This window comes from Rattus norvegicus, chromosome 6 (assembly GCF_036323735.1).
Source record: "Rattus norvegicus strain BN/NHsdMcwi chromosome 6, GRCr8, whole genome shotgun sequence".
NCBI lineage: Eukaryota > Metazoa > Chordata > Mammalia > Rodentia > Muridae > Rattus > Rattus norvegicus.
Window position 1 is genome coordinate 123,201,506 of NC_086024.1, and position 12,279 is coordinate 123,213,784.

Genomic DNA, 12,279 nt, shown 5'->3' on the forward strand with positions numbered 1-12,279 from the left:
ACAGTAGAATAACCTTGAGGTGTCCTACTTACAGTAAAATAACCTTGAGGCGTCCTACTTACAGTGGGATCCAAAAGAGTAGGTAGTGTTACTAAAAAGAAACATGGTTCCCACAAGAAATGCCAAAGTATCATAGAGAAATTAATAACATAGAATGCTCAGAAAGACGGCCCACATTTGTTGACTGGCAGGATAGAATGGTAATGCTATGCACATTACACACTGACTGAGTAAGTAAAACATCAATCTTAGGTTGTATGCTCGCAATAGTTGATTATGTTGAAATCCAAAGTAACCAAAATAGCCAATCTTGAAAATGATCAAAGCTAGGAAACTGACCCCAAACCCTCACTTAGAAGTACAGTAACTAAGATGCATGGCTACCACAAAAGCACAAGCATAGAAAAACTCTCAAATTTCTTACAGATTGCTTTTCGGTATGTGTGTGTGTGTGTATATATATATATATATATATATATATATATATATATATATATATATATATGTATATGCAAAGCATGGTGGAAGCCAGCTAGGTGCTGGGTGGAGCTTGGCTGCGTTAACGGGCAGTGTGACACAGTCCCTGCCCCTGAAGCATTGCTAGGTCATGGATCCCACTATGTGCTGATGGTTACTGTTGCCCTTAAGCTGATCTGCACTCTATTCAATTTGCTTTACTTCCAATCTCTCTCTGAGGAATACACTTCCCTCATTACTCAGAGCTAATCATTCCATAATAAATGAAATAGATGCACTTTTCAGGAATGAGGAATGGAGGTGGTCATGAGGCTCTGGAGGATGAGGAATATGCATTCTGCTTGACCTTTAGGGCCATGGGAAAGTATCCAGACAACAGAACCGAGTCCATAGAAACCTACATTGCCCACTGTAGAAACTGCTCATTATGTGACTTGGCCAAACTTGGAATTATGAGGAGATACATGTGCCCAATGACTGATGCATTAATAAGCCGAGTGAACTTGGGAACTTCATGAAGAGGGAGTAAAAGTGGTCTCAAGAAGAAAAGGCATAGACAGGAAAAAGAGGAAGAATCTATAGAGAACAAGCAAATGTTAGATGGGTTTACATGAGGAAGGGTTGTATACGATCCAGAAACAAAGAGTGTTAGAAGAAGAGTATGGTTTAATGGAAACGAGCTATGGGCTAGTGAATTAATGTTTATAGGGAGGTTGTCAATTTTGGACCTAAGGCCATGGAATTGCTAGGATAAGGAAACATAGTGGAGAATTGAAAGATGATGTACAAGCACATAAAAAGTTGGTACTTCATTCTCCTCGCTACTTGAAGGATTAGAGAGATATCGGAGAGAGCTAGCTGCTTTACTAGCATAAAATTTAAAGCTTTGTAAGAAATCATTTTAACCTTAGTAATCTGTCACCTTTCTGTCCTTCCGTGAAAATAGCCACTGTAAAGATTGCTGTCTGCTGTACCAGGAAACCACAAGCAGCTACAGGTGAAGAACAGGCTGTGTAAAGACTATAAGGAAATGTACTTTTGATTTGTGTTTTAAGGAAGGGAGGGGTAGGACTAAAGATCTGGGGTTGTTAGAATTTATGTAAATTAAAGGATTTCTAACGATTAACAATGGTCAAAGCCTTGATGATGTAGCTCTGGGTTGGGGCTCTCTGGTCAAAAGAAGGAAGAAGGAAGAATGGGGAGACTGATGAGGCAGAGAGCAAACACCTGAACTGAGAGCTGCATCCACTACTGACCCCGAGTAGTTACCCAGTCAGGACTGCTCCACTTCCCCCTTTCTCATGAACCCCTCACATGAGTGCTGAGGCTGGACCTCAGCAGCTAGGCATATGCACACAAATGAAGGAAGTGGACCAAATGCCAAGCACCTCAAGAAATAACAGGATCAGAAACTTACAGAAGGAGGGCAACCCAGTAGGAGGACCAGCAGCCTCAATTAACGTGGACCCCCCCCCCCGAGATCTCTCAGACACTGGATCACCAACCAGGCAGCATACACCAGCTGAGATGAGGCCCCCGACACATACACAGCCGAGGACTCCCGGGGCTGGGTTCAGTCAGAGAAGATGAGCCTAACCCTCAAGAGACTGGAGGCCCCAGGAAGTTTAGAGGTCTGATGGGGTGGGTGGGGTGGGGACATCTTCACAGAGAAGTGGGGAGGAGGTATGGGATGTAGACCAGGAGGGGAATAAAAGCTGGAGTAAATAAATAAATAAATAAATAAATAAATAAATAAATAAACAAACAAGAGTTTAAAAAACTTAAAATAACAGCAATCTTACAAAAAAAAAAAAAAAAGACTACCCTTCAAATCCGCATGACCCTGGATTAGTCAATGTTTTCCTGTGTCTGATACTAAATGTGCAGAAAACAAAAGAAAAAAAGTCCCAATCTGAACTTCACACAAGTTTAGAGCTTTTTTTACTTCAAAGGATGCCATTAAAAAGAAAGAAGTTGGGCATATTCTCCAGCACTGGAGAGGATGAGCTAGTAGGATTATGAATCTAGGATCCGGCTGACTTACCCTATAAGCATGAGAGCAAATATAGAAAAGCCACGTGAAGTATGTGCTAGACAGTGCTACCAGCCACCACCCTGGCTCCCTTGGATCTGTCTGTGGATGAAAGACACACACACACACACACACACACACACACACACACACACACACAAGCTTATTTTAATATGCTTTTTAGCTCAATGTCTGGGTTAAATCTTAAGATTCCCACAGCTAATATGCCCTTACCTTCACTCCTAGCTCAACACCCTAAGTCTGCCCTCAGCTTAGCTGCATTTCTCATCTCCCATCATGCTACCGCAGGCCCAGTGGGGGAAGCAGTCAATGGCCACTCCACCTGAGATCTCACATGACTAGTGGTTCTTTCTCCCTCCAAAGCATGGAACTTTTCTTTCCTCTGCCTGCCTCTCCTAGTATGCATGAGGGAACCTGGAAGTCCTGCCTCTTCTTCCCAGTCATTGGCCCCTAGCATCTTTCTTGATCAACCAAGAACCAACTAGGAAACAGGACCTTTAGCATTCACACACAGATTCCTGATCAAAGCATCAGAGCCACACCCTACATCTCATCTTTTTTGTCCAATTTAAAGAAAACAACTCTTCCCTCAGACATAAATTGGACAATACCATAACAATCATATAAATTACAAAGTATGATATGTAATTGACATCTAGTTCATCATGTTTGTCAGATAAAGTACTCTATCATCTCTAACTTGAAGAGTTATAATTTTATCTTTGAATTATGTTTAGACTTTAGCTTGTAACATTATCTGAAAACCATGTCTTTTATTTTATAACCTCTCTCAATGCTAAAAACTTGTTTGATTGTGAGACTATAACTGGTCTTTAACCTCGTTAGAAATCTGAGAACAAATTAAATATTGTCTAAGCGTATAGAAAGTACCAAACATAGCTTTCAAAACTTAAACAATTATAGAGACAGCTGACTATCTGGTCAGCCTTTAATTTTTGGTGTTTTTGAAGACTAAGTAAATTGTTTTTGAACTGTTAAACCTTAACTGCTCAAGTCATTTTTATTTGAGTAAACTGAAAACATGTTATAGTATTAAATCAGACTCTAACATAACCATGACTTTGTTATCTGGACCTTAACTTGTGTTATTGAGTCATCTTAATCAGGTTGTGAAGTAGTTATTAGAAGAACTGAGTCAAGACTTGTATTTTTAAATAAGTCATACAGGCACAATGTCTATCTAAGAGTAACAATATTAATTTTAAATTTTGTATCAATATATACATTTATACCAGTGAAAACCACAATTTTATATTAGTATATAATTTTTATATCAACGTAAGAGATTACAGGTTTAATTTTATATCAATTATTAATATTTTTATCAATGTAAGGTTATGGCTATATAATTAAGAATAAAATTTAGTAATCTAACTCATCTATTTTCCCATTTAAAATTATGACCAATTTTACATTATTTCTTAAAATGAGTATCTATAATTTGTAAAGTAACCATTACCAGATATCCAAACCCAGGGAATTGGGCTGAGAACTCTATAGCTTTTTTTTGTTGAATAAGGATGATGAGAAATTTTTTAAAGTGATGGGAAGGGGTAAGAAAATTAGTAAAACTGGTTAGACTTTACAAAGCTAGCTTTAGCATCTGTTATCTAGTCTCTGTATTCTGGAAGGTTCAGATCTTGACCTAAATTTTAACCAGATTTGTCTGAAAGGCTGAATGAGGCAAGATAACCTGGAATTCAGGGCAATCCAGAAGCTGTTTTGGGCAGCAGCTGGAAGCAGGGCACCAAGCAGGTCAGTTCAACATCTCTGAGGATGAATCTCATCCTCACTACATTTTATAATATATCACAACCGAAATTTAGTATAATTAAGATATTTTTATAGATTATGAAGGATGTGTAGATCAATTAAGGATGCATTTTGTTCTGTGAGTAGTGAAAGACAGCTGTCTTTTTCGTGAGTTAATTTTATTAATAACCAATTGTAATGTCGTGTGAAGGATTGCATGACGAATCTTTATCTGTCTTGTTTGATTTTTTTTAACCTTTTTAGTTCTTTAGGGGCCTCCCCCGTCATATGTGATCTATGGATGGAGTCCAAAGCCCTCTCTCCTTTCTTGTCAGCACAAACACAGAGTCTCTCTCCCAAAATAACATGTCCTTGGTCCAATAATCAGAAATCATTAAACATTTAGCTTGACCGCTCTCCCAGAGGAATTTTAATATAACCACCAAACTCTTAATTACATTTATTTTGATAATTAAAGCAATTTAAAGCTAATAAAACAATGTAAATAAACGTTAACTTGTGAGACAGTGTTTTTGTTGTTCCCTGTCCTGACCATCATGAGATCAAGGCCTAAATTATTTATATAATATAAGCTTAAATTTTCTTTTGTTTATTGTATAAGCCTATGTCTAGGCTCTCTCTTTATATGATTTTTAGGACCTAAATTTTTACTGTCTAAGATAGGCTAGGTTTCCTACCCCTTGCCTTTGGTCTAATTTTTTAAGATTGAATGTCTCAATATTTTTATTTCTCTGTATCTTACTGTAATTACATTTTCTTTTGTTTATTGTATCACTCTCTCTTAACTTTTCTCTTTCGTGGAGCTTAATACCTGTTTATTTGAGAACATCTGAACCATTACTATTATAATCCTTACTATCCTTAAAAACAGTTTAATCAAATTTTAAAAATCTGTCCTTTGATTTTTTTTTTTGCTGGCTGGAGACAGGCAGCTTTATTGTTTGTTTCTCAGTGCCTCTCTTCTAGGATTTGGGGAACCAGTTAGCTTGTTTGCACAGCAGGCGTTCCCAGCCTCTGGCTTAAGCTCTCTCTGGCAGATGTGTTTCCTTGTTTCCATGTGCTGGAGCCATGTGACTCAGCTCAGCTGAGAAATCAATCCTCCCCTCCTCTCAGACTTCTCATCCGTGTGTGCAGGTGGGAGAAACACAACTGAGCTGAGGGCAGATTTAGGGTGCTGAACTAGGAGAAGGTAACCAGACAATTAAGGTGAGGGCAGATTTAGAGGTGTTGAGCTGGGAGTGAAGGTAAGAGCATGTTAGCTGCAAAAGGTTTAAAAATGCCCGGCCATTGAGCTAAAACATTTAAAAATAAACTAGTGTGCTCTCTCTCTCTCTCAATCTCTCTCTCTCTCTCTCTCTCTCTCTCTCTCTCTCTCTCTCTCTCTCTCTCTGTGTGTGTGTGTGTGTGTGTGTGTGTGTGTGTGTGTGTGTGTGTGTGTGTTTTATCTATGAATCCAAGGGAACTACAGTGATGGCTCATACCACATTCTACCCAGAGCTTAAAACAGGGTAGTATGATCTACACATTACAGCGGCCATGTGTCTTCTGAGGGGCTTTTAGATAGATTATATGAAGAACTCTTACAATTCAAGAAGAAAACTAAAAATACTCTTAAATGGGCAATGGAGATTTAAATAGACATTTCTCCAGTGAGGAAATACAGATAGCCAAAAATTATATGAAAATATAACTGGCATCATTAGTCAGTAGGAAAAGGAAAGTCAAACGGTAATAACATCACCTCACACCCTCAAGAATGACTATAAGCAAAGAAATGGACACTAACTGCTGGCTAGGATGAGGTGATGCTGGAAGCCTTATGAACCGCTGGGAGCAAGGAGAAATGGGACAGGGAACTGGCAGCTCTTCACACTAGTTACTGTTTAACTGGCAGCCCCAGTCCTGGCTACACACCCAAAGGAACTGACACATATGTTCGCCAGTTATCCCAATATATTGTGGAGAGAATATCTTGTATATTATATTGCTCCCTTTCGATTAAAAAAAACTATAGCCTATAGAAAAGAGTAGAATAGAAGGTAGGACATCCAGGATACAGCAAGGCAGGAGACCCTCCTGGGAAGATGTGACGAGACAGATGCTTGGGACCTGAGCACAGGTAACCAGCCACATGGCAGAATATAGATTAAAATAAATGGGATAATTTAACTTATGATCTAATAATAAAAAAGCCTCACAATATAACCAAGGTATTTGTAAATATATATTTTGAGTCTAAATCTTATTCTGGGAGCATGGGGCTGGTTGGAAGAACTGGTTATTATTTACATCAATATATCTTTAAAAAGAGAGCTGTCTTAAAACAACAGAAGGAGCAAGGTAACCAATAGCCTTCTCCAACCTTTCTCCCAGGGCAGCAGTCACAAGAATCTTGGAGATATGCCCTCCTATGCCCAGAACACCACAATATCCTATCCGTCTGTCTAAAGACACAGTTCCTGGTGAAGTATGAGATGCCCACTACTTGAGTCCCAACAACGGACAATTACCATAGTTTCAACGATGATGGTGAAATTCCCCAAGCCATCAGTCAGAGCTACATAGCTTCCTCCTTTCTCTAGATGGCCAACTGTCTTCAGGTAATACCAGCCTGGTTGAGTAAATTGAGTTGTATGAGCTATGGAAAAGCAGAAAAGGATGTGAATGAGACGACTTTAAAAGAAAATAGCTCTCTATTGTCTGGTTGATTCTGTGCAGCTAGAGTCAGTTTTAAGTAAGTATCTCCCAAGTTTCTGCTCCTGTTTTTAAATATTTCAGCTGAAAAGCATATCTGCAGGAAGGCTTGCTGAATGACTGGTAAAATTAAATGAACCTGGTAATACAAGAATATTAATTATGCATTTCTTTTCCCAAAGGGCAAACTTGAGTGACTGTTCACACCCCTTACCCACTTACCTCATTCATCTTCCCAACCCTTGCCCACTTATCACACTTAGCACATTCTACCAGAACAAAGAAAATAATTAAATAAAAAAGACTTTTAAGTTAATAAATGTACCCCAGAACTACTTTAAGGTCTCAAATTTCTTTCTGAGTATATATGTATGTATGTGTTCACACACAACTCACACACACACATACACACACACACACACACACACACATTTCCCAAGTCACAAAATTAGAAGAGTGTTACTTTACAAATTCCAACAACCAAGAGGCTATCCAATCAACACACAAGTCTTACCTAACTTCTCCACTATTTTGAAGAGTGATGCTGTGATTACAGATCTGAGAACAACACAAATCTGCAAATGATAATTATCAAAGCACGGGCTTAAAATTAACACAAGTGGACTTAGAATTGTCTTCCTTTGAAGAAACTGGTTTTAATGAAAGATAATGGTATAATTTTGAAGTAAAAAAATAATGTTGAGACCCCGTGGGAGAGAGACCTCACCGCCTGGTAAGGGGGGCACTCCTGAGGCTGCAGAGCGGAAGAGACCACCAACACTGCTCACCCCTGCCCACATCCCTGGCCCAAGAGGAAACGGTATAAGGCCTCTGGGTTCCCGTGGGGGAGGGCCCAGGAGCGGCAGGACCCCTGCGCCTGAGACACCTCCGGAACCTGAAGGAACAGACCAGATAAACAGTTCTCTGCACCCAAATCCCATGGAAGGGAGAGCTAAACCTTCAGAGAGGCAGACACGCCTGGGAAACCAGAAGAGACTGCACTCTGCACACATCTCAGACGCCAGAGGAAAACACCAAACGCCATCTGGAACCCTGGTGCACTGAAGCTCCCGGAAACAGCGGCGCAGATCTTCCTGGTTGCTGCCGCCACAGAGAGCTCATGGGCAGCACCCCGAGGGCAAACTTGAGCCTCGGGACCACAGGTAAGACCAACTTTTCTGCTGCAAGTGACCTGCCTGGTGAACTCAAGACACAGGCCCACAGGAACAGCTGAAGACCTGTAGAGAGGAAAAAGTACACACCCGAAAGCAGAACACTCTGTCCCCATAACTGACTGAAAGAAAACAGGAAAACAGGTCTACAGCACTCCTGACACACAGGCTTATAGGACAGTCTAGCCACTGTCAGAAATAGCAGAACAAAGTAACACTAGAGATAATCTGATGGCGAGAGGCAAGCGCAGGAACCCAAGCAACAGAAACCAAGACTACATGGCACCATCGGAGCCCAATTCTCCCATCAAAACAAACATGGAATATCCAAACACACCAGAAAAGCAAGATCTAGTTTCAAAATCATATTTGATCATGATGCTGGAGGACTTCAAGAAAGACGTGAAGAACTCCCTTAGAGAACAAGTAGAAGCCTACAGAGAGGAATCGCAAAAATCCCTGAAAGAATTCCAGGAAATCATAAATAAACAAGTAGAAGCCCATAGAGAGGAGTCACAAAAATCCCTGAAAGAATTCCATGAAATCATACATAAACAAGTAGATTCCCATAGAGAGGAGTCACAAAAATCCCTGAAAGAATTCCAGGAAAACACAATCAAACAGTTGAAGGAATTAAAAATGGAAATAGAAGCAATCAAGAAAGAACACATGGAAACAACCCTGGATATAGAAAACCAAAAGAAGAGACAAGGAGCTGTAGATACAAGCTTCACCAACAGAATACAAGAGATGGAAGAGAGAACCTCAGGAGCAGAAGATTCCATAGAAATCATTGACTCAACTATCAAAGATAATGTAAAGCGGAAAAAGCTACTGGTCCAAAACATACAGGAAATCCAGGACTCAATGAGAAGATCAAACCTAAGGATAATAGGTATAGAACAGAGTGAAGACTCCCAGCTCAAAGGACCAGTAAATATCTTCAACAAAATCATAGAAGAAAACTTCCCTAACCTAAAAAAAGAGATACCCATAGGCATACAAGAAGCCTGCAGAACTCCAAATAGATTGGACCAGAAAAGAAACACCTCCCATCACATAATAGTCAAAACACCAAACGCACAAAATAAAGAAAGAATATTAAAAGCAGTAAGGGAAAAAGGTCAAGTAACATATAAAGGCAGACCTATCAGAATCACACCAGACTTTTTGCCAGAAACTATGAAGGCCAGAAGATCCTGGACTGATGTCATACAGACCCTAAGAGAACACAAATGCCAGCCCAGGTTACTGTATCCTGCAAAACTCTCAATTAACATAGATGGAGAAACCAACAAAGTCCATGACAAAAACAAATTTACACAATATCTTTCTACAAATCCAGCACTACAAAGGATAATAAATGGTAAAGCCCAACATAAGGAGGCAAGCTATACCATAGAAGAAGCAAGAAACTAATCGTCTTGGCAACAAAACAAAGAGAAGAAAAGCACACAAACATAACCTCACATCCAAATATGAATATGACAGGAAGCAATAATCACTATTCCTTAATATCTCTCAACATCAATGGCCTCAACTCCCCAATAAAGAGACATAGATTAACAAACTGGATACGCAACGAGGACCCTGCATTCTGCTGCCTACAGGAAACACACCTCAGAGACAAAGACAGACACTACCTCAGAGTGAAAGGCTGGAAAACAACTTTCCAAGCAAATGGACGGAAGAAGCAAGCTGGAGTTGCCATTCTAATATCAGATAAAATCAATTTTCAACTAAAAGGCATCAAAAAAGAGAAGGAAGGACACTTCATATTCATCAAAGGAAAAATCCACCAAGATGAACTCTCAATCCTAAATATCTATGCCCCAAATACAAGGGCACCTACATACGTAAAAGAAACCTTACTAAAGCTCAAAACACACATTGCACCTTACACAATAATAGTGGGAGATTTCAACACACCACTCTCATCAATGGACAGATCATGGAAACAGAAATTAAACAGACGTAGACAGACTAAGAGAAGTCATGAGCCAAATGGACTTAACGGATATTTATAGAACATTCTATCCTAAAGCAAAAGGATATACCTTCTTCTCAGCTCCTCATGGTACTTTCTCCAAAATTGACCATATAATTGGTCAAAAAACGGGCCTCAACAGGTACAGAAAGATAGAAATAATCCCATGCGTGCTATCGGACCACCACGGCCTAAAACTGGTCTTCAATAACAATAAGGGAAGAATGCCCACATATACGTGGAAATTGAACAATGCTCTACTCAATGATAACCTGGTCAAGGAAGAAATAAAGAAAGAAATTAAAGACTTTTTAGAATTTAATGAAAATGAAGGTACAACATACCCAAACTTATGGGACACAATGAAAGCTGTGCTAAGAGGAAAACTCATAGCGCTGAGTGCCTGCAGAAAGAAACAGGAAAGAGCATATGTCAGCAGCTTGACAGCACACCTAAAAGCTCTAGAACAAAAAGAAGCAAATACACCCAGGAGGAGTAGAAGGCAGGAAATAATCAAACTCAGAGCTGAAATCAACCAAGTAGAAACAAAAAGGACCATAGAAAGAATCAACAGAACCAAAAGTTGGTTCTTTGAGAAAATCAACAAGATAGATAAACCCTTAGCCAGACTAAGGAGAGGACACAGAGAGTGCGTCCAAATTAACAAAATCAGAAATGAAAAGGGAGACATAACTAGAGATTCAGAGGAAATTCAAAAAATCATCAGATCTTATTATAAAAGCCTATATTCAACAAAACTTGAAAATCTGCAGGAAATGGACAATTTCCTAGACAAATACCAGGTACCAAAGTTAAATCAGGAACAGATAAACCAGTTAAACAACCCCAAAACTCCTAAGGAAATAGAAGCAGTCATTAAAGGTCTCCCAACCAAAAAGAGCCCAGGTCCAGACGGGTTTAGTGCAGAATTCTATCAGACCTTCATAGAAGACCTCATACCAATATTATCCAAACTATTCCACCAAATTGAAACAGATGGAGCACTCCCGAATTCCTTCTATGAAGCCACAATTACTCTTATACCTAAACAACACAAAGACCCAACAAAGAAAGAGAACTTCAGACCAATTTCCCTTATGAATATCGACGCAAAAATACTCAATAAAATTCTGGCAAACCGAATCCAAGAACACATCAAAACAATCATCCACCATGATCAAGTAGGCTTCATTCCAGGCATGCAGGGATGGTTTAAAATACCGAAAACCATCAACGTATTCCACTATATAAAGAAACTGAAAGAACAAAACCACATGATCATTTCATTAGATGCTGAGAAAGCATTTGACAAAATTCAACACCCCTTCATGATAAAAGTCCTGGAAAGAATAGGAATTCAAGGCCCATACCTAAACTTAGTAAAAGCCATACACAGCAAACCAGTTGCTAACATTAAACTAAATGGAGAGAAACTTGAAGCAATCCCACTAAAATCAGGGACTAGACAAGGCTGCCCACTCTCTCCCTACTTATTCAATATAGTTCTTGAACTTCTATCCAGAGCAATCAGACAACAAAAGGAGGTCAAGGGGATACAGATCGGAAAAGAAGAAGTCAAAATATCACTATTTGCAGATGATATGATAATATATTTAAGTGATCCCAAAAGTTCCACCAGAGAACTACTAAGGCTGATAAACAACTTCAGCAAAGTGGCTGGGTATAAAATTAACTCAAATAAATCAGTAGCCTTCCTCTACACAAAAGATAAACAAGCCGAGAAAGAAATTTGGGAAACGACACCCTTCATAATAGACCCAAATAATATGAAGTACCTCGGTGTGACTTTAACCAAGCAAGTAAAAGATTTGTACAATAAGAACTTCAAGACACTGAAGAAAGAAATTGAAGAAGACCTCAGAAGATGGAAAGATCTCCCATGCTCATGGATTGGCAGGATTAATATAGTAAAAATGGCCATTTTACCAAAAGCGATCTACAGATTCAATGCAATCCCCATCAAAATACCAATCCAATTCTTCAAAGAGTTAGACAGAACAATTTGCAAATTCATCTGGAATAACAAAAAACCCAGGATAGCTAAAACTATCCTCAACAATAAAAGGACTTCAGGGGGAATC

The 12,279-nt window shown here is 39.2% G+C and overlaps 1 protein-coding gene across 14 annotated transcripts in view; it reads right to left on the reverse strand.

The window, feature by feature from the left end:
* Galc (galactosylceramidase) overlaps nucleotides 1–12,279 on the reverse strand; it is a 69,389-nt gene that overhangs the window by 18,870 nt on the left and 38,240 nt on the right. For 13 of the 14 annotated variants that reach the window (XM_063261959.1, XM_039112331.1, XM_063261963.1 and 10 more), the window contains 1 exon segment: nucleotides 6,835–6,962. In XM_063261959.1, coding sequence (XP_063118029.1) covers nucleotides 6,835–6,962 — 128 coding nt within the window. 14 annotated transcript variants of the gene reach the window in all.